The 23,492-nt window shown below is 42.6% G+C and overlaps 1 protein-coding gene across 3 annotated transcripts; it reads left to right on the plus strand.

Annotated features, from left to right (window-relative positions):
• The first annotated feature begins 207 nt into the window (after positions 1 to 207).
• Positions 208 to 23,047, plus strand: LOC144889002 (carbonyl reductase [NADPH] 1-like). Of its 3 annotated transcripts, none has more exons than XM_078768808.1 (5): positions 208 to 251; positions 7,849 to 8,145; positions 18,135 to 18,385; positions 19,869 to 20,013; positions 22,215 to 23,047. In XM_078768808.1, the coding sequence occupies exons 2-5, from the start codon at positions 7,851 to 7,853 to the stop codon at positions 22,436 to 22,438; spliced, it is 915 nt and encodes a 304-aa protein (XP_078624934.1). In that variant the 5' UTR covers positions 208 to 251; positions 7,849 to 7,850; the 3' UTR covers positions 22,439 to 23,047. The 3 variants fall into 3 exon arrangements, with proteins under 3 accessions (XP_078624934.1, XP_078624932.1, XP_078624933.1); XM_078768806.1 differs by lacking the exon at positions 208 to 251 and adding an exon at positions 4,322 to 4,407; XM_078768807.1 differs by lacking the exon at positions 208 to 251 and adding an exon at positions 4,397 to 4,460.
• The last annotated feature ends 445 nt before the right edge of the window (positions 23,048 to 23,492 follow it).

Here is a 23,492-nt window from a genome sequence, read left to right on the forward strand (position 1 = left end):
GATGTAACCTGGTGGCACCCCGACAGTTGGGCCACCCACATATAGCTCACGGAGACGCTGCCTTTAATGGGGCTAAACCTCAATCAATAATAGCCAACAATGCATCGTAAATAAATGAGATCTTATGTGCATCATCGGCAATGTTTGTGTTCCACGGCGTTGTTTGTCTCCCGGTGTCAGCAACGAAGTGACGTCATCGGGAGCTGTTTTTGCAGTAATTGGTCGATCGACTGGTGAGGTGAAAATATAAGGTGAGAATGCAATGAGTGTTTCGATCTTTTTCGTTGGAGATCTTTAAAGTGCGGTGAGTTGTATTTTTTAATATATTCAGGAAGCAAATAAATGGATTAATCACTGGAGGTGTTCATTATACATGGTGGTGTTATTGGTACGGCAAGCGGAAGTACATTTTGTACTGTCACTAAGTCAGTCGGTTGGTGAACCTGATTCGAGGTCTGAAAACACTTTAATCATAATCTTCCCACATCTTCCCACATTTTCCCATTTTAAACTCGATGTTGGTGACCTGAAGACATGATGACAGATGAACTGTTCTTCCATGGAGTGCATTGTTTGTTGATAATAATGGAATTTTGTTGGATTAATCCCTAATTATTTGATTAAAAGGTATGCATCATCATAATGAAATACAATTGTTACATTGAACCATTCATTGTGCATTTCTCTTGATGATAGAGCCAGCTCTGTGTAAGGAAAGATCACATGACATCAGGTTCCTCAATGTGGATCAGGTAGAGACAGATTGGAGTGTGTTCAGAAGGTAGTCCAGCATGTACACGAGATTGATTTAACTTTGATCCCTTCAGCCATTATCGTGGTAACTAAGTCATTTTTTACTTAACATGACCTGTGACCCCAAAATCTGTTGATGCTTACATCGTCATACATTCACCAAGTTTGATTAAAATCCCTTTATATTCTGAAGTTTCCACATTTTTACCTGACATGACCTTTTGTTGGTTTAATAATGGCTCAGACATGGCTCATTGTAAATAACTCTCCATGGGGAATAAAATATGTTAATGATGATGTCATAGGTGCCTCCATTATGACGTCATAATTCGACAAGTACAAAACTTCATCCTATCAAGAAGAAATTTCTTGCACGCCATGTCGGCATAAACTGGTGGAGAAAACAAAGAAAAAGATGACGTCATCGGTCACGTGTTTCGGCCGCCATCTTGGAAAAAACGAAAAACTTTGCACCTCCACATCTCTGAAAGCACTGAATCGAAAAAATTGAGACATGGCTCATTGTAAAGAACTCTCCATGGGGAATAAAATATGTGAATGATGATGTCATAGGTGCCTCCATTATGACGTCATAATTGGACAAGTACAAAGCTTCAAATTTCACCATTTCTTGAGCATAATCTTGGAATAAATTAGTTTAGAAAAAAATAATGATGACGTCATCGGTCACGTGGTTCGGCCGCCATATTTGTTATAACACAAAAGCCTTAAAAACCACTGAAAATACATCCTGACGAGGGTTTGCAATCTCTGATTGCTCTTTTTCTTGTTTCCTTTGTCTTTACGATGGTTAGTTCGAGATTGTTTAAAGAACACCATTCCACAAGTTTTTCGACTTGATTATGGTAATCACTTTCATCACTATTGAGAATCAGGCCAGCAACGGTCGTGTCATCTGCAAATTTCAGCACCAGCGAGCTATCAGATGATGCGACACAATCATGAGTGAACAATGAATATAACATCTGGGATAAACCACAGCTCTGAGGTGCTCCAGTGTTCAGGGTGATAGTCTGAGAAATGTTGGAACCAATTTTGACCACCTGTGGTCTGTCTATAAGAAAATCCCAAATCCAGTTACAAATCGAACAATCAAGACCAAGTGCATCAAGTTTAAAATAAAGTTTGTGAGGTGAAATGGTATTGAACGCAGAACTGAAATCCAAGACAAGTAACCTAGCATAGGTGGATGTACGTTTATCTAGAATCGAGATGGTTTAACATGTGATGGAGAGTGAGTGATATAGCACCAACAACTGAATGATTACAGCGATAGGCAAACAGATAAGGGTTAAGTGAAGCAGGAAGAACAGATTTCAGGTACCGCAAAACTAGACGTTCAAAAGATTTCATAATGATGGATGTGAGCGCAACTGGTGTGTTATCATTTAGGCAACTCACTGGGGAATGCTTTGACACAGGGATAATTGTGCACCGCTTCTTTCCTATAGTATCTCCAGGCGCTGCATGACGTCATCGCTGGGCACGAAGGGGGTCCGGCAATAATGCGCGCTGAAAAGGAGTACTCAGTTTTCACTCTGGTTTTTTATTTTATTTTTCTTGTTTGTCCGGGCGATATCCCAGCTATCCTTTGAGCTCGGAAGCTGAAATTTTCGCAAAATAATGATCACGCGCTTTTGCAAAAACGGTTTTATGTATATATTATATATATATATATATATATGTATATTTTAAAAAAAATCAATTAATTGATTAATTGCTTAATTATTATCGATTTATTAAGTACTTATTTATTTTCTTTCTCATCTGTGCAATATCTCAGGTATCTTTTGAGTTGGGAAGCTGATATTTGGAGATGACAGTGACCAGGTGATTTGGCTGTAAACTATATTTTTGATATATTGATTAATCAATGAATCGATTAATTACTCATTGATTAATCAAATAATGAACTATTTTAAAAAAAATCAACAAATTAATTATTTAACTAATTTTCAAAAAGTTGCAGCTTCGGATGAAACACTGGTGGTTTAGGTATGTTATTAGCTAATTGATGAAGAAATTAATTATTTTACGATTATTATTTATTTATTTTAATTATGCAATTAATCAATTATTGTACACCTGTACCTCTTAATACCGTCTCTAAGTGCTGCACGGCAGCATCGCCGGGCGTCAAAGTCTCCCCGGCAAAGTCGCGAGCTGGAGGATATGTTATTGTTATATCTGTACTTGTTTTGGACTTTTTTTAAACATGGGACAAAGTGACCAGTTGAAATGAAAAGTTAAAATGGGCGACAGTTCATCAGCACAAACCCGCAGCAAGCCGGGGCTGATACGATCAGGACCAGTCGCTTTTCTGACCTTCAAGTTCATCAGAACATCAGAACGTTTTGTGACATCATTTATTTCTAAACAAAACACATTTCTCCAATTTCATTTCAAGTGTTTTGAAGATAATTAGCTGATCATCAAATAACAGCAGAACGGTTTGCTTTTTTGTTCATTAATACGATGAAACTTCGCAAAAGTGCTAAGGGGACATCTGAGTTCAATGTGCTCCACATATTTGTCCCCTTTGTTTCGCAATTTCTGAAATCACTTTGGCCTTTAAGAGCAGTTTAACTCCAAAGCACTCGTCACTTCTTACATGATAATAACTAGCAACGGTACCCGCCCTGCGGGCGGGGCTTCAATTGGGAGGCCCAAATGAAAAGGCAAAATATCAGAAATTGAAGGCTTTTTTTTTATTTTTTAACGATTTATATGAACATCCGTTAAATCATATCACATGCAAATCAGCAAAATCTAAACAGTATTTGTAGAATTTCAATAAAAGCCACATAACTGTTCATATCTGTAAATATTATTCCATCGTGTTTGGAAAAACTGGAAAATTGGAAAAATTGGGGAAAAAATGGGGGGAAAATGGAAAAACAACCAAGCCTATTTTACTCCAGGGGGTCCCAGGATTACCCACCCAAAATTTTGTTGCGATCGGTTCAGCCGTTTTTGCGGTACCTGGGAACAGACAGACAGACATTTGGTGAATTATAGCAAGATTCTCTGTTTAGCTTCATATAAATGTCAACATTTCTTTTTTACTCTAATTATATTTTCATTGTTTTTCGGTTTGAATTTTTTTTTTTACAATTCTGTAAATACGTATTGCCTGAGAATATGTTTGTATAAAATTGTAAAAATTTAGCTCAAGGTAAATTCATCCAATCTTCTTCTTTTGTCAAGTTTTCCTGTAACCACTCCAAACATCCAATCTTATGTTGATGTATGCAATGCACACCACACTATGGTCCGAAAGGTTGAATTCGAAAAACCATAGGGTCTTCGAAAAATAGTTCAAAGGCCCAATGGTCCCAAAGCCCAAAGGCCCGAATTCAACCGTTCGGACCATCGGGCCTTCGGACCATCGAGACGGTGGCACCCCGATAGTTGGGCCACCCACATATAGCTCACGGAGACGCTGCCTTTAATGGGGCTAAACCTCAATCAATAATAGCCAACAATGCATCGTAAATAAATGAGATCTTACATGCATCATCAGCAATGTTTATGTTCCACGGCGTTTTTAGTTTCCCGGTGTCAGCAACGAAGTGACGTCATCGGGAGCTCTTTTGGCAATTGGTCGATCGACTGGTGAGGTGAAAATATAAGGTGAGAATGCAATGAGTGTTTCGATCTTTTTCGTTGGAGATCTTTAAAGTGCGGTGAGTTGTATTTTTTAATATATCCAGGAAGCAAATAAATGGATTAATCACTGGAGGTGTTCATTATACATGGTGGTGTTATTGGCACGGCAAACGCAAGTACATTTTGTACGAAGTCAGTCGGTTGGTGAAGACGGAGTAAGGCAAGAAAGGAATGGTTTTTCTTGTTTTTTAACTTGAGTGCGTTATTATTTAGTATCGGCCTATTTAATTGACCTAGATTTGTATTTTTTCATGAGATTTGTCGGAGATGGAAATTGTTTTTGATATAAACTATAAAGGTGTTTTTCATGTGAAATCCTGGTGGACGGTGGACGTGCACAGCGTTTATCGGCCATGATCCCGGGGGCACCAATATGGCACAGCGTTTATCCGAGAGGAGAAAAACACACCTATACGTGAAAGGAGCCAAGACTGGGACTGCACAATTGCTTTAATCAATTTTATTATTATTATTATTATTATTATTATTATTATTAAGAAACAGACAAACTCTCGAAGGGAAGGAATGGGATCCGAATTTTTAAAGCCAGGAATGGAACCATGGACTGTGTGAACCCGGCTTGACGAGACCACGGGGGTCTCTCATCATGGATCCAATGACGACGAGGAGACCGAGACCTCATCACAGACCCTACGAGGAGGTTAAAGGTCAATGATTTATCGGTCATTCTGTTCTCGAATCGATTTCAGGTACACGGTAGGCCTACTAATACCGTTCTGCACCCAATAGCCTTGGCGATCCCTTCACATCCTTTTAAGCAATGAATATGGTGGTTGGTTGGCTGTGAGTTGGATCGAGGTTCCTTACAGAAAATGAACTTGTCCAATACGATTAGATTATTTCACTTTAAATAAAAACAAACGGCCTGGTTACAGTTTCGTTGATGCTCGACAGAAAATGTAGGAGACTTATTACGGACCAACAAACCTTCCTCAACTCATTATTTTTTGGGAGCAGTCACAAGACCTTATCTATGTGAGCACAATTATGATCATCAACTCCGCCACCAAAGATGGATGGAGGTTATGTTTTCACCCCTGTTTGTTTGTCCGTTTGTGAACAGAATATCTCAAAAAGTTGTGGACGGATTCGGACGAAACTTGGTGGACCGGTTGGGTATGTGACAATGAAGAATCGATTCGATTTTGGTGAAGATCCGGATTCGGATCCGGATACTAGAATTTTTTTGTGATTCTTCACTATTGAGAGACAGGGCCAAAAACAATACATAGCAGGATATCTCAAAAAGTTATGGATGGATTTGGACGAAAGTTGGTGGACCGGTTGGGTGTGTGACGAGGAAGAATCGATTCGATTTTGGTGAAGATCCGAATCTGGATCCAGCTCGGATAATTTTAAAAGTGATTCTTCACCATTGAGTGATATGGCCAACCAGGCGGACGTATGCTCTCCACTGAGTGACGTTCTAATCTTCCTACTGTAATACTGGACATTGTTTGAGATATCAATACAAATTTAATGAAATCTTAATTTGCATGATTCATTGAGAATTTATCTCGATTATGATGACATTTCTAATTCCTGTCCCTGAACTTTGGCAGACATTTTGGTTTACAACGTTACCAAGAACATTGGCCAAACTACTGTAGAACTGCAGAGCTCTGTAGAGGTGTAAGAGCATACCTCTACGAAGCTGATCAGTTTACGTTTGATATTCCACTGAGAATTGATCTCGCTCTGGACCTGAACAAAATCGAATCGATTTGTTCTTCTCACCTGACCAACTCATCCACCAAGATTTGTCAAAATCCATGCACACTTTTTGATATATCGTGATAGATATTGTTTTTGGCCCCCATCTCTCAATGGTGAAAATCACATAGTGTAAAATTGAGAGTATCCGCCCAAGGGGGAGCGATCTTGTTCCAAGGAAGTGAAAGCATGCAACATGTTCTGCTGACACATACCTTTATCTGGGCATTGTACAGGTGATTGAAAGCTCCCTCAATCGCTCCCGAATAAATAAATAAATTTTTAAATGAAAAAGCATTTTAAAATGCAAAGCCCATCTGCATCCGCTTCATATTTACATCTTCTTCTTCCTCTGTATGCTGAACACGACAGTTCAAAAAATTGATTTATGCAGCCTTGACCTTTGAGCTAATGCTTAAAAAAACAAAAAACAATCAGCTTCTAGCTTTTGATTGGTGAACCCATTCAGTGACCCAATAGGCAAATTCTTAAAATTTCAGGTCAATAGGATGAAAATTTGTGATTTTATGCAGCCTTGACCTCTGACCTTTTCATCTAAAAGAAACAATCTGTTTCTAGCTTTTGATTCGTCAACAAATATGGTGAGGCAATATGTAAATTCTTAAAACTTAAGAAAAATTGCATGAAAATTGATGATTTTAGGTGAAATTTTTTGCCATTGTGCAAGAAAAATTGCATGAAAATTGATGATTTTAGGTGAAAATTTGATTGCAAAGCTCAAATGGTAAATTACGATTTCAGGTCAATTGGATGAAAATTGATGATTTTTTGGTGATGCTGACTTTTGACCTTTTGACAATTATTTGTCTCCATATTCTCATAAAGCTTTGTTGGAAAATTTGATGACAAAAGCTCAAATGGTTAAAGTTATGGCCGGACACACACCTACACACATAGCTGCGCGGGGGACGGAATAATAACCCGGGTTACATACATGAAGGAAAAACATGCCCACTGCTTAGAATTCAAAACACTTGACTGCATGGGAAAACATGGGGACAGGAATACTGCACCTAACTTTAAAAGTTATGCTGATCCTATGTAGCAAGTCTGGATGTAATCGGGCCAGAACAACTGTAGGTGGAGTAGTGCGACACACACACACCACTCTGTGAAATACAGTAAGGATTCTTGTATCCGGGTCTTCATCAAAATCAAATCGATTCATCCTTGTCACACATCCAACACAGGTTGTTTCACCACTAAGTTTTGTCCGAATCTGCTGATAGCTTTTTTGAGTTATCCTGCTCACGGACAGACAGACAGACAGAGGTGAAAACATATCCTACGTCCAGCTTCGGTGGAAGAGATGACTAGGGATGTTCCGATCCTTCGGTGTGTTTGATATCTGTTGAAAGTTATTTTCAATACAAATCTCCTGATACCTTAATATTGAGAATCAGTTGAGAATTGATCAAAACAAGGCCAATTTGGCCATATTTCTAACCTCCACCCCGAAATGGTTAATAGATTTCAACGTGTTAAATGCAGTTACCTGTGCAGATTCACTAGATATCGTTAGTGGAGGCTTTGAAATACCATTAATGTGGATATACAGAAAGGATCGAATTATTGGGGTCGTGTTCCACGTTCTCAGCTCAACTAGAAATGAAAACCTCTTGTAATTTGTGTTTACGTTCGTTTTTACAGCCATGGCAGCTCAGCGTGTGGCAGTTGTGACTGGAGCAAACAAAGGCATTGGGTTTGCAATTGTGCAAGGTCTCGCAAAAACCTTTGATGGGGTTGTGATCTTGACCGCATGCAATGAACAGCTGGGCCATGAGGCCGTGGATAAAGTGGCCAGCCTTGCAGGACCCGCTACCAAGATCAAGTTTCACCAGCTGGACATCACGGATGACTCCAGTGTGAAGTGCCTAGCAAAGCATTTGTCAGATGAATATGGTGGTCTCGACGTCCTCATCAATAATGCTGCCATTGCATACAAGGGTGAGTCTTAACGATTGCTGTCGAACACTTAAGTGTTCGCCTCAGAGTCATTGAAGGCCTGGCCAGTTGAATGGATGCTGAGTGATGATTGTTAGCTTCATGGGAATAGGAAATGTACCTTGTTTTAGATTGAAGAGAAACTGGGAGACATTTGCAGGAAACATTACGAATGGATAAATATATATTGTTGTCCCATTTGCCTGGTTTGAATCCGGTGAGTCGCTTCAATGCGACCATCATGGTCAACCATTTCGGGACCTTCCCCGCTGGATCACTCGCCTAGTGTCTCAATACCGTACGGATTGGAAATCCCAAATGACCAAGCGTCACACCGATTAGGCGTCGCTTGTTTTATGCAAATTAGTCCAAGCGAGCCTGACGTGCTCCATCTGAGTGTTGAGAACCATGGGCAACTATCCCTCAATAGGCCTTTCTGGATCACCCCAGGAGAACGACGACAACCAGAACTCGCTCATAAGACCAGGTATATTTATGCCTCTGCCCCCGAAGGTAGCCAGAGACGTTTTGTTTTTGGGTTGTCCGTTCGTATGTCGTTCTGCCCTTCCGTACGGGATACACCTCGTTTTTCTCAGCAACCACATCTCTGATTGAGATGACACTTTTAAGGTAGGAGGAACACCCATGCAGAAGGTTTTTATGATTATTGTGACATCATAGGTCACGTAGTATGGCAGCCATCTTAGATTAAACGCAAATAATTAAAAAAAAAATCTCAAACTGCTGAATGGAAAAATGTGAAATTTGGCACATTGTCAAGTGCTCCAAATGGGGAACAAAGGCATTATAATGATGACATTGTCGGTGAAGTGGTATACTTGGCATAAATGTTTTAATCAATGCCTTATCCTAAAAATCAGAAATTACATGCACATGATTTATGAACCATTTCTAAAGAAATATTAATTTTATGGCATCATCGGTCGCATTGTTTGGCAGCCATATTGGATTTAACCTGAAAATTTAATGACCAAGCGTCACACCTCTGATTTTTTTGTTCTCAGCTCTCCATGCTATCCATCGAAATCGAAGTTAAGTAATTGTTCCCATTTGTATTTTCGTTATAACTATTTATTTTATGGTGTATATATTGTCTCCCGACGAAGATTTTCGGTGCAAATCTTTCATACCTGTATTGAAAATCGTGTTAATTCGGGTCGTGTTTTGAGGCCTTGTAGTTGTACAGTGAACACTGTACAACCTTGAGGCTTTGTTTTTCTCTCAGCGGTCCGTGTTTTTGTGATCCAATAACTTTCGTTCTCTGTTTTCCCAATCTTTTCACCCCATAGCCCTCTTCCTTGTGTAAATCACAACTCAAAAAAATCCAAAAAAAAACATTTCCTTCTCTGTTCTCATTCGTTTATTCATTCTTATTCGTTCGTTCGTTCGTTCTTCGACCACGTGTTTCTCCCCCATTTCCCCAGATAGATTGTCAAATTTCAACTCGTTATTTTATCGTCCATGCGTTATTGTTTTGATTATAGTTACTTTTGGTTTGAATTTCCTGTAACTTGTAATTATTTAATCGTGTTCTGGTCCTCGTGTGCGGCCTTGTAGTTGTACCCCCGTCGGTGTTTGTTATCTTAATCGTGTTTTGCTTGGCTCTTAGTTTTTTTCCCTTCTACCCCGAACATAATACTCTGTCTAACGTTCTAAATCCCCCCACGTTCTAAATCTGCACCTCCCCCCCCCCCCCACCCCCAAAAACCACACAAAAAAAAAAAAAAACCAAAAACATTTATTTTCCTTTCTCCACGTGTACTGTTGACTCATCCTGTATTTTCTGTCCAGGTGTGCTGTTCGCCCCGCCCCCATTAACTCCTTGCCATCCACCGTTTGCCCTTCACGTGACTCGTGGTGGTCCCTCTCGGCTCTCCCCCTGTTGGTATTTTTGTGCACATAAGATTGTTCACGGTTCTGTTTAAATATTATTTAAATATGTATAACCTTTCCCCTTCAGTGTTTTACTCAGTGGTATTTTACAACACGCTGTTTTTCTTCCTATTTAAAAGGCTTTTCTCAATTTCCTCTCCAACTCATTCCACCTCAAAAAAAAGAAATTCAATATCTTATACGTCTCCCTCACTACATGGTCTAAATTCACATTCATTCCATCCCTCCTCCATCATTCTGAACCGGATTGCTAACTTGAAAATCACAACAAACCCAATTTGTTTTCAATGTTCGTCTTTCATTAATCAACCACTTTCTAAACTCCTCTCTTGCCCCTCCCATCCAAATCCCTCCCCTTGCACCTACACTCCTAAACTCCCCCCTTGCCCCGCCACTCTTAAAATCCCCCCCTGCCCCTCCACTCCTGAACTCCCCCCTTGCCCTTCCACTCCTGAACTCCCCCCTTGCCCTTCCCCTCCTAAACTCCCCCCTCACTCCTCCCCTTCAAAACTCCCCCCCAACCCCTCCCATTCAAATCTCCCCCCATACCATTCCTCTCCAATTCTCCCTCCTCCCCCCTCCTCCTCAAAGCTGCCTCCTCCCCACTTCGTCTCCCTTCTATCTCATACCTCCACCCCCCCAACCTTTTTCTTTCCTCTGCCCCCCCTCAAACAACCCCTCACTGTGCCTCATCCCTTCACCTTCAAACCTTTCATCCTCCTCATCCTTCCCTTTCTTGGAACTCTTCTGCAATCGCTGACACACTAACAACTGCTCTACCTACCTCCCCCTCTCATCCTTCATCTTACCCTACTCCTCCCCTCCCCTGTCCTGTACCCGATGCTCCCCTCTCTCTTCATTAACGGTATGGACCTCAAACATCTGGGGCCTTCGCTCAAACCTGACTGATCTCCCCATACAGGTTGCTTCTGACAATCCAGACTTGATCTGCTTAACAGAGACTTTCCTCCTTCAAGATGTCTCTGATTCCTTAATATCTCTTCCTGGTTACTCCCTCCTCCGGTATGATAGACCTGAGCCTCAGCCTGGTGGTGGGGTAGCTATCTTTATCAAAAACTCTCTTCCTCACTCTCCTTGCGCTGCCCTCTCTCCTCTTCACCCCCAGGAGTACCTCTGGATACGGCTTCCTCTCCGCTCCCACCTTTTGTTCATATGTGTTCTGTACCGTCCCCCAAACAGTGATGACTCCATCTACATTTCACTGTCCGACAACATGGACCAACTTCTATCCACTCATCCCAACTCTCTCTTCCTCATATGTGGTGACTTCAATTGTCATCATGCCACCTGGTTGGGTGTGGGTTCCTCTCTCACCAGTCATGGCACCTCAGCAAAGGACTTCTGTGACTCACTGGGATTGACACAATCTGTCAATTTCCCGACCCGGATCTCAGCCAATGGAGTATCTTCTCTTCTAGACTTGGTTATGACTAACTTCCCTGCTAATGTCTGCTGCTCTTCTTCTGCTCCAATCGGTTCTTCTGATCATGTGCTTGTCAAAGTGGACATCTCTCTGGCCATTCTCAGAGAGCCTCCTCAGCGTCGACGAGTCTGGCATTTCACTCAGGCCGACTGGGACGGTCTTCAAGCAGCCATCATTCGTCTGGATTGGTCTCCCATCTCCACTGCCTCTGACATCAATTCTTCCTGGGAATTCTTCCAAAGCAAACTGATCTCTCTCATGCACAGATTTATCCCATCTCGCCTTCAGTTGTCTTACCCTTCCTCCCGTCCATGGTACACTGAATCTTGTGGTGAGGCAGTTGCCCTGAAACAACTTGCCTTTGCCTCTTGGAAGGCTAATCCAACTGAAGGAAATCTCAGTTCCTTCCACCAAGCTCGGAACAAGTGTGTGTCTACCCTCAGGAGTGCCAGGAAGCACTATCTCTCCTCACTCAAGAATGAACTCTCAAACCTGTCTCCTTCCTCCAAATCCTGGTGGCGTCTGGTCAAATCCATATCTGGTGTTTGTTCCCCCTCCATCCCCTCCCTTACCTCAAATGGCCACACAGTTGACATCGCACGTGACAAAGCCGAATGCCTCAACTCTGTGTTTGCCTCAAAATCCTTAGTCCCAAACCCATCTCTCTCTGTTCCCACCTTTCCCAGTCGAACCAAACTGCTCCTGGACTCTGTGACCTTCTCTCCTGACAAGGTGGAGGAGTTTTTGTCAAACCTCGACTCTGATTCTGCAACTGGACCAGATGGCATCAGCCCACGGGTCCTAAAATCCTGCTGTGCCGCTCTTTCTCACCCTCTCTCTGTTCTTTTCACCCTATCTTTTGCTCAAGGTCATCTGCCAGCATCCTGGAAATCAGCAAACATTACCGCTTTACACAAAAAAGGTGCAAAAACAGATCCTTGCAACTACAGACCAATCAGCCTGCTCCCAATTATCAGCAAAGTCATGGAATCCATCATTGCTTCGGATATGAAATCTTTCCTCTTCTCCAATGGCTTGATCTCTGATCATCAATTTGGTTTCAGACCAGGTCACTCTACTCTGGACATGCTGCTTCTGCTGTCTCAACAATGGATGGAGGTCCTCAATGCCAAACAGGAAATCAGAGCTGTCTCCCTTGACATATCACGTGCCTTCGATATGGTCTGGCACCCAGCTCTGCTCACCAAACTCTCCTCCTATGGTATCCATGGAAATCTCCATGCATGGCTTGGGGACTTCCTCTCTGGTCGTAGTCAACGTGTGGCCCTGAATGGATTTCTCTCATCTCCCCTTCCCGTTCAGGCTGGAGTTCCCCAAGGCAGTGTGCTGGGCCCTGTGCTTTTTCTGGTTTTTATCAATGATCTCTCCGACTCTCTGGAAAATCCTCTGTATCTCTTTGCTGATGACTCCACTCTGCCGCTCCATTCCTCTTCCCTCAGATCGGCAGTCTGCAGCCTCCTCACTCTCTGAAGACCTGGACAAAATCACAGACTGGTCAAACATGTGGAACATGTCTTTCAATCCTGACAAATCTCACACTCTTACTATGTCTCTCCGAAAAGATCGACTGGACAACCCTCCCATCTACTTTCTCAACAATCCTCTCCAAGAAGTTCTGTCGCTCAAGCTTTTGGGTCTCACCATCTGCCATGATCTTTCTTGGGAAAACCACATTTCCAAGCTGGCCTCCAAAGCCAGTCGCCGACTGGGCATCCTCCGTCGTGCGAAGTCCTTCCTAGGCACACCTGAGCTCCTCACCACATACAAGGCTTTCATCCGCAGCTCAATGGAATACTGTTCTCCCCTATGGGCTGGTGCTCCTGCCTCACACCTGGCTCGGCTTCACGCTGTTGAATCCAAAGCTTTCAGAATCATTGGAATCTCCCGCGATGAAGCTATCTCTGAGGGCCTTTCACTCACTCACCGCAGGCAGGTAGGTGGTCTTTCTGTCTTCTACCGACTCCTCTCCGGCCTTGCTCCCCCAGCTCTCTCTGTGCTCTGTCCCCCAAATATTCCTACAGGTCGCACAAGATCTGCCAGCCACCCTCTGATGGTTAAACTGCCGAAATCTCGGCTCTCTGCTCACCTTCACTCTTTCATTCCTCTTTTTTCCCGCCTCTGGAACAAACTCCCACACTCACTTCAATCACACTCCTCCCGCCAGGTCTTCAAAACAGCTGTTCACCACCATCTCTTATCTTCCCCCATCCAAAACCTTGATCTTTTCTACCCCCACTAATTCACCCCAGATCCACATTGTTTGAAATTCCAACTTCTTTCCTGGAAGTCTTGGCAGTGTCCATATGTTTTATACCTCTCCCACCCCCCCCCCCCCCTTCCCATGCCTCCCCCCCAAAGACCTCTCCCTCCCACAGTTCTCTCGATGTCTCCATGTCTCTCGGTCCCTGCTCTCAAATGTTGTGTTTGTGTCCTTCCCCCTCTCTCCCCATCTTGTCTACCGCTCCCGATGTTATATGTTTTATGTGTCGGTTTGTCTTTCTGTGTGATTAATGTTCGCTCTTTCACGAGCCTCGATCTTGTATACAAAAAAAAAAAAAAAAAAAAAAAACCTCAAAAAAGCATCTTCTCCCAAACCACCAAAGTGATTGACTTGAAACTTTATGGATGTAATCGACTTGGAATGGCGATTAAAAATTGATAATGAAAACGTCATTGGTCACATTGTGAGGCAGCCATATTGGATTGAAGAAAAATATTAAATAATGATGTCTCAGAAACCGATTACCCTATCGATGCGAAACTTTATAAGTTTACATAACACCATTGCTGCATATCGTTTGAAAATGATGTTGGAGGTCACGTGGTTTGGCAGCCATCTTGGATAGAAAAATGAACTCATCCGATCAACACGAAACTTTACAAACATGATCACCTACCCATACATATGCATAGTGTACATTTTTTCATGTTATATGTCTCGTGGTTTTGCAGCCATATTAGCCTGAAAGCCGTAATAATAAAAAAAACCTTCTCTGAAACTGCTTCACCGATCGATGTCTTGTCTGGGGAAAATGTGATACTTAAGAAAAGCTGAAGGGACTTTAATCGAGCTTGTTTGTTTATAGGATAGTCAACGAGGGCATCTACCCGTTGTCACGGGCAGGGACTACGCGGAGGCGTATTGGCGACTCAGTCGCATTGATCGAGTGAATAATGCAAATGGCTTTAGGGAATGAAACACAAGGGGGCAATTCTTTTTTGTATGCATCACACGGCTGCAGGTAGCATAATTAGCTGAGGACACCATGGGATCTTTACCATCCACCAACCAATGCTAGCAGACGGGATGCCCGTTTAACTTCCATTCGAGGGACTTCACAAACATTGAATCGCCTTGCCGATGAAACACCGGGATGACAGTTTATAGCTGGTTTGGGAATTAAACCCAGGCTAGACAGCTTCAGAGGTGAGTGCGTGCAGAATAATCGCCTCCCTTTGACCTTTTTCGCTTTTTGTTGTTGCATCCTGAATTCAAAATGGATTCAATTACTTCTTTTTTTTAAACTGATCTTTTTGTGTTTTGTAGATATCACCCGCCACAAAGCCTTTAAGGTCACTCGAGGTGAGGGCTACACAAACGAAAGTATAGATATGAGACATAAAGAAGGAATCTATTGGCATTCCTCTTGAATTGAGGTAGGTTTGGGTAGAGGGGAAAGTAGGATGCAGGTAAATTGTTCCAGTGATGCTGTGCGGGGGAAAAAAACTAGAAGAATACCTCGTAGTCTTACTTCTTGGGACAGATATAGTGTATGGATGAGAAGAAACCGCCAAATGTGCAGAGCGACAAAGTATGCTCAGGTGGAACAACCTGTCATAAACCCTCGGAGCACAATCTGTGGTAATATCTGTAGAAAAGGCTCGAGGAAACAACACAGTGCGATCTGAGAGAGGCTCCAGGGATGATGCCAACTCCTGTTCCACCAGAATGACAGCACGGTGCTGGATTCTGTCAAGAAGAGATAGGTGACAGGCCAGAGCACCAGCCCAAATATGGCAATGATACTCCATGACCGGATGTATCGTGGCCTTGTATCGTTGGAGCATAGCAGCTTGAGAAAGGTATCGCCAAGGACAAAACAAGCAGCCAAGATGCTGGGACGCTCTTTTAGCTATACCAGAGATGTCCTTTTCCCAGCTTGGGTTTGAGCTGATATCCAATCCATGCAGACTGATAACAGGGGAGTTCCTGCAAAGGTGAAGAATCCATAGACAGGGTTGGAAAACAAGGTGCTCTTGAACTAGACACAGACAACAAGGTAGTATTTTTGGTTGAAAGTAACAAGCCAGTCTTTTCCCCAGTTTATCACTCTCTAGGACCTGATTGAGAGTGGTACTGGCATGGTCATGGGTAGGAGACGAGGTTCCTGGGTAGGTAGTATACAGTGAGTCATCTGCATAAATGCTTGAGAGAATACAATCGGGCAGATCATTGATATATAATAAGAACAATATTGGACCTAACGCAGACCCCTGAGGCACACCAGTATTTATGTACAGCAGATGACTGTCCCTCATGCACCGCAGAAATTTTATGATTTGCAAGGACGTCAGAGATTGTATCAAGCAATTTTCCAGAACTGCCATATTATTTTAGCTTATGGATGAGGTCCTTGCGCCACACTTCGTCAAAAGCCTTTGAGATGTTGAGAGCAACAACACTGGCTTCTCTGCAATGATCCAAAGCCCTATGCACATGTTTCGTGATTAGGTATAGAACATCATCAGAAGACCTTGAATGTCGAAAGCCATACTGGACATCAGTTCGGAGATTGTGGGTTTCCAGATGAGTCATGAGTTGTTGTTTTATCAAGGATTCAAACACTTTGCTGATAATGGGTAGAAGGCTAACGGGCCGATAGTTATATGGATCTGATTTCTCACCGGAGCCTTTAAAGAAGGGGAATTGCAGGGATTCTTTCTGGTCCAGTAGATTTTGAAATGTGAAGCCTTTGAATAATCTTCGCAACTTTCCTGGATGTGACAGTGGAACGGCTGCTGTGAAGACAGGAAGGACAAACAGGCAATGAATGTCCGTGGTCTTCAAGCGTGGAGTTTGCAGCAAAATGCTCAGCAAGGAGGTTGACTTTATCAATACGAGAGGTAAACACTTCAGGGCCATTGAAGAGGACAGGAATCGATGATGGATTACGGTTGAGAATGCTGTTTGTAATTCTCCAAAAATCTCCAGAGCCGTTTATTTGAGAGAATCACAAACAGATTATGCATACTGTCTCTTAGCATTCTCTAATACTCGTTTACAGTGGTTGCTCACCAGTTGAAACAAATGATGCGCCTCACTCGACCCAACAAGATGATACTGTTGAAAAAGGTGATTGCGATGGGCGATATCAGCAGAACAAGCCGGAGTGGACCGTGGCTGAGGGGTGTCACTTAGGTCCGAGAAGGGATAAAGAGGTCCATACCAATACAGATCCACTCAGTAATTTCCTTGGCAGCTTCAGATGGGTTGTGACAAAGGATTGAGTTCCCGTGAGCATCGGCAAGAAAAGAATGCACGGCATTCCAGTCAGCCTTGCTATATTAGAAGACAGTTCCATGGACAGGGTGAACAACAGTTGATGGTGAAGAATAAGAAACCCGAACTTCGATGTTGACGTGATCAGAATTTCCTAGAGGAGGGTATGGGGGTATAATCTTTGCAGTACAATCTCCAGGATTTGAACACAAAAACAGATCAAGAAGTTACTTGTTATCAATAACTCTATCAGGAATTTCAGTCAGAGCTGAGATGATCTGAGTAAGGTCATGTGACATCGCAAAGTTAAATGCACTGACACCAGGAGCCTCAGTGCTGTGAGTAAACAAACTATTCTTCGTGATGAACATTAAGGTCTCCATAGACCATAATATAAGCAGTTTGGTGTCAAGACAGCGGGGTATTATGTGTAGATTAGTGACAAAACAAATCTCAATGCAAGCCATTTTAAATTCAGGCTGCAACACAACAAAGTGTGAATACCTTCTGAAGACGGTACGTCTTGGCCATCCTGTACAAGGAAGCAATAACAGGTACATAACTAGAACTGTGAGCAGTGATGACAGGCTTTCAGGCAAAATGGCCACCATACTACGTGACTGACGTATTCATTTTCAATAAATTTTCCTCATGCGTAGATAAAATCTGTAAATTAGAGTTTGGATCGGTTAAGCGGTTGTGAAGATATAAATGTTCAATTTTTTTCCTTGAATCCAAGATGGCCACCATGTCACATGACTGATGTCATCGTTTACAAATATTTTAATATTTTTTATATTATTTTTATACAAATATTATATCAACACATAATGGTGCCTTTTTGTCATGAAGTGAATGTCTGCTTGGACCTCTTATGATCCTCGGAAGCATGTTGCGGAAGTTTCTTCCAAACAAGTTGGTCCGCGGTTGCTTCTTTGTTTGCCTCCATTCTACTTTGACTTTGGTGAATAGCAAATTCTGTAATACTTAAACAGTACAATTATATGGTTTACAGCACAGTAGTAATGGCATGCTTCCTTGTGATGATTCAGATGATGAGTAATGGCTTGCCATGGTGAATAATATGACTCGTCATTTTTATGAATCCTGCAGTTGCAGACACCACACCTTTCAGTGAGCAAGCCGAGGTCACATTGCGAACCAACTTCTTTGCTACGCTGCGCTCGAGCGATGAATTCATGTCACTGCTGCGTCCGTCTGCACGAGTTGTAACCGTGTCCAGCACATCGGCTCTGCGTGCTCTCAGTGGGTGCTCTCGTGAGCTCGCCAACCGTTTCCGTGACCCCGAGCTCAGCCGAGAAGAGCTTGCGACATTGATGGAGAAGTTCATAAAGGATGCAAAGGTATGTATTCATTAAAGATGAAAATGCCAGAAAGGTACTGTCATCCTTTGTAAAGCAGTACAGGTATGTTCTGGACACAATTGCCCACATTGAATGGAGAAGTTAAAAATAAGAAGTTTGAAACTCCTTTGAGATTTCTCCATATGCTAAATACACAGAAAACTCACTTTAATGCGATACCAAACATATGATCATCGCTGGTGCAGTTCTCAAGTTGTGGAGAAATACTTTTGGAGTTGGCGTAAACATCGTATTGAGTAATTTGCTCAAAACTTACTCCACTCACCGTAGTGGGAATTTCTAATGGAGAAATCCCAGTGAAATTTGTTACACTCATAGTTATTATTTTGAATACAAGATTGAGGCTCATCAAAAAGTAAGGATTGAGAGTACAAGGGTAACATCGTGATGGTTGTCCCACTGTCCTTGGAACAGATGGACAATGCCCTTGAAGTCTGTGAGCAGATTAATGTGGCAAACTTGAAGATTTTGATCAATGAAAGATTTTGATTTTTCTCACCATCTGCTCGTGACTTGTTATCGTTTACCTGAGACCAGGTTGGTTTGCCTAGGTGGGAATCCAAGTCCTCAATCCCGCTGCCTTCAGTTGGATAACCTCCGTGACATACTAGATTCATCCTTGTCAATACGTCATTTTTGTTTTTACCACAAAGCGAACAAAATACTGAAGTGTGCATGGGAAGGAGTGGGATATTCATTCTCAAGATGACCAGGAAGTGTTTGTGTTTTCACATTTCGCATCATTGATATACACGGTCTGTCGGTCACTGTAAATGGCTTCATGTTTTGTGTATGTAAGCAACAAACCAGGAAGTAGATTGTGGTCAGATTGAGCCAAACTCAACGGTTTCGGTCTCCTTGTACGTTGATCTTCCAGATGTTGGAATATGAATGAATGCTCCTTTTAAGGCCATTTCTCCCCGCTAGAGTGGGGGTTAGCCTTGCAGGCCCCATGACAATCATGGTTCCCTGTTTGAGGCAATGTTTTTGTGGCCGGATGCCCTTCCTGACGCCAACCCTTAGTCGCCTCTTATGATGCGCTAGGATACGGTGTACCTATTCTAAATTGGGGTACACACCGGGATCATTCATCCCAGGAAGCTGGTACTCAATAAATATAGTAAGCCATTCCTTTGGCTCCGTAAGGGGCATGGGGCTACCGGGGCAGTTTTTCCTTGGGTGGTGGGTACAGTCCTGGATGGGTTTCCAGCATGAGGCAGGATACTCAAATGGCTCATTCTTCTCATTAAGCTGGTACTCATTTTGCTGACCTCTGGAGGATGTCGGGCTGAGTCGACCCACCTGGTGTTGTCTAACAGAATGACAGGGGCTTCAACGCAGAACCTTAAGAGTATAAACTTGCAACTTTAACCATTAAGCCTACATGAGGCTTCAATGACAATAGCTGCTTTGCATTTAAACTTCACCGCTAAATGCTGTTTGTCCCGTGGATGAAACCCAGGCAGGTAACCACAAAGCTAACGGCTGGCCAAACAGCGCATACGGCATGAGCAAGGTGGGGGTGACCTGCCTGACACGCATCCAAGCACGAGAAATCGGCCACACCCGACCTAACGATAACATCCTCATCAACTGCTTCTGTCCAGGTGTGTTAATGCAGTAATGTTTGTGAAAGTGAAACAAAAGTTTTACTTCAGAAACCTCGGACTACAAGATGTTTGTTCCAATATGATTTTGTTACCTCTGCCACCAAAGGTGGAAGGCGGTTATGTTTTCACCAATGTCTGTCTGTCTGTCTGTCTGTTTGTTTATGGACAGAATATCTCAAAGTTGTGGACGGATTAGGACGAAATTTGGTGGACAGGTTGGGTGTGTGACAAAGACGAAATTATTCTATTTCGGTGAAGATCCAAATGTGGATCTGAGAATTTAAAAAAAGTTTCTTCACTATTGAGTACAACAACAACAACAACAACAGGCATTTTAAGGCCATTTTCCCTGCTAGAGCGAAGGCTAGCCTTGCGGGCCCCTTGACAATCTTCTCCATTTTGCCCTATTTTCTGCATCTCCCCTTGTTAACCCCCTTGCCCGCATTTCTTCTTCCACCACCTTTAGCCAAGTCTTTCTTGGTTTTCCCCATCCTCTACTTCCTTCTGCATTCATTTCCATCACTCTTCTCAACCAGTCACTTTCATCCTTCCTCAACACATGACCAAACCATCTCAACCTGTTTCTCTTCACAGCATCCATCACAGGCTCTATTTCCATCATCTTTTACAAGTCATCATTTGTCTTCCTCTCTCTCAATGATACTCCACACATCCACCGAACCATTCGCATTTCCACCCTTTCCAGCCTTTGATGCTGCTCTCCGTTCATTACCCATGTCTCGCTCCCATAAATCATAACACTTCTCACACATGCAGAATACACTTTTCCCTTCAGCTTCAACGACACTCCCCTCCTCATCAGCACGCCACTCAGTTCCCGAAACTTCTTCCATGCACATCTCACTCCAGCAACCGTTGCCGAGTCTGATCCACCTCCTCCATTCAGCATGTCTCCTCGGTCGCAAAATGTTTTCACATCTTCCAGTTTCACGCCGTCTCCAAGATCCAACTCAACATTTCCTCCATCTGCAGCTCACTCGGTGCACACCTTACACTTGAATGTAGCTGCCACACTGGTTAATGAGCCTCTCAGGCCACTACATTTTTTATGAACCCACTCAGCGCACATTGTACATTGAATGGAATTCACTCCGACACCCTTCCTGCACACAGCATACGGCCACTTCCCAGTTCTTTCCACCTCACCACATGCTTTACCACTTGCCATCACCTTCGTTTTTCCGATATTCACCTTCAGACCTTTTCTCTCCATACATTCCTTCCACTTGTTCATCTTCTCCTTCAGTCCATCCATACCCTCCCCAATCAACACCAGATCATCTGCATGCAACAACTCCCACGGTAAACCATCCTTTCCGTTCCGAGCCAGCACCTCCATCACAGCTACAAATAGTAGTGGACTTGGTACCGACCCCTGATGCACTCCCACCTTCACCTCAAACTCACCACTGTTCCCGTCCTTCGTCCTTACAGCTGTGCGTGCTCTCTCGTACATTGCCACCACTACTCTGATCAACCATTCCTCCACTCCTAACTTCCTCAATGCCCATGTCATGATTTTCTTCACTATTGAGTGATAGGGCTTAAACTGATATATCCAGGATGTCTCAAAGTTGTTGACAGATTCAGACAAAACTTGGTGGACAAGTTGGGTGTGTGATGAGGATGAATCGATTTGATTTTGGTGAAGATCCGGGTACGAGAATTTTCAAGATATTGAAGTGATTCTTTACCATTGAGTGATAGGGCCAAAAACGATATGTATCATGATGTCAAAGTTGTGGACAGGTTATGACAAAACTGGGTGGATGAGTTTGGTGTGTTCAATATTTTGTGCGTCATCCACTCCTTCCAGTGATTTGACTTGAAATCATAATCCCTGCTTCCATCAGGTGAGCCTAGGAGTGTCTCTGCTTCTTAAAAAAAAAAATTGCAAGCATTTTGTATGAAACTAACAATGTGCCTTCACAGTCCAACATGTTAAACTTTAAAAAATTTCTGCGATGAATCAGGAAACGCCAGGAACCTATCCCTCTTTTCCCCATTGAAACAATGCCCCCATATTCACAGATTTGTCATTCGCGGCATTTTCCAGGGCCATATCCTCCACAAATGTCGGTGGTCCGACTGTATTAACTCGTGTTTATAATTCTATCGGATTGCTTATTTGAACTAAAAGGTCTTCAATGATCTCTGTGACCCCTTTGGTACCTCAGGCTGGGCGCGTACAGACATGGCTGGTCCAAAAGCTACACTCTCACCTGAAGCAGGTGCTGTTACCCCACTGTATCTTGCCCAGATCCCTCCTGGTGCAAGCAGTCCACATGGACAGTTTGTTTTTGAGAAACAGGTGAAGGCTTTCATGAAACAGAAGAATAGAATATCGAATGATCGTATAAAGGCTATTTTCCCCGCTAGAGCAGGGGTTAGCCTTGCTTGAAATTTTTACAGAAAAATACATTTTTGAATTGTATGACTATCTGTGGCTTCCTCAATGATGTTAAACATTTGATTCGTTTGAGCTTAGCTTTGATTATCCTCTGAAGTATGGAAAACGATACTCTGGTTTTCTCAAATTGTTCTCTCCTGGTACTTCAATCGCTTCATCAAGTTCCATCACGTAAACACACACTGGGTCCAGTCCTGCAGAGATCGCTCATTCTCTGAAGACATTAAATAATTTGATTGATGATTGAAAATTTTCTTTGAAGACCTTAATTTATGTTTCGAGACTAATTTCACCTCCAACCTTGGAGTACAGGGATCGTGATATTATTTGATGATTAACTGATAGTTCACATCCCAAATCGCTTGACTTACCTTGACTCGAGGTCTGAAAACACTTTAATCATAATCTTCCCACATCTTCCCACATTTTCCCATTTTAAACTCGATGTTGGTGACCTGAAGACATGATGACAGATGAACTGTTCTTCCATGGAGTGCATTGTTTGTTGATAATAATGGAATTTTGTTGGATTAATCCCTAATTACTTGATTAAAAGGTATGCATCATCATAATGAAATAAAATTGCTACATTGAACCATTCATTGTGCATTTCTCTTGATAGAGCCAGCTCTGTGTAAGGAAAGATCACATGACATCAGGTTCCTCAATGTGGATCAGGTAGAGACAGATTGGAGTGTGTTCAGAAGGTAGTCCAGCACGTACACGAGATTGATTTAACTTTGATCCCTTCAGCCATTATCGTGGTAACTAAGTCATTTTTTACTTAACATGACCTCTGACCCCAAAATCTGTTGATGTTTACATCGTCATACATTCACCAAGTTTGATTTAAATCCCTTTATGTTCTAAAGTTGTCACATTTTTACCTGACATGACCATTGACCTCTCAATGCCCATAATCCAATCGGTTCATCTTTGCATGATAATACTTACACCAAGTTTGTTCAAATTCTCATCATTGCTTCACAAGTTGGCCTGGTAACTATTTTTACTTGACGTTACCTCTGACCTCTTGAGCCCAAAA

This window comes from Myxine glutinosa, unplaced genomic scaffold (assembly GCF_964187855.1).
Source record: "Myxine glutinosa unplaced genomic scaffold, kmMyxGlut1.1 SCAFFOLD_521, whole genome shotgun sequence".
NCBI lineage: Eukaryota > Metazoa > Chordata > Myxini > Myxiniformes > Myxinidae > Myxine > Myxine glutinosa.

Coding starts and splice junctions, on each gene's coding strand:
- LOC144889002 (XM_078768808.1), top strand. CDS start 7,851: ATGGCAGCTCAGCGTGTGGCAGTTGTGACTGGAGCAAACAAAGGCATT. Junction 8,146..18,134: donor TGCTGCCATTGCATACAAGG/GTGAGTCTTAAC, acceptor TGAATCCTGCAG/TTGCAGACACCACACCTTTC. Junction 18,386..19,868: donor AGTTCATAAAGGATGCAAAG/GTATGTATTCAT, acceptor GATGAAACCCAG/GCAGGTAACCACAAAGCTAA.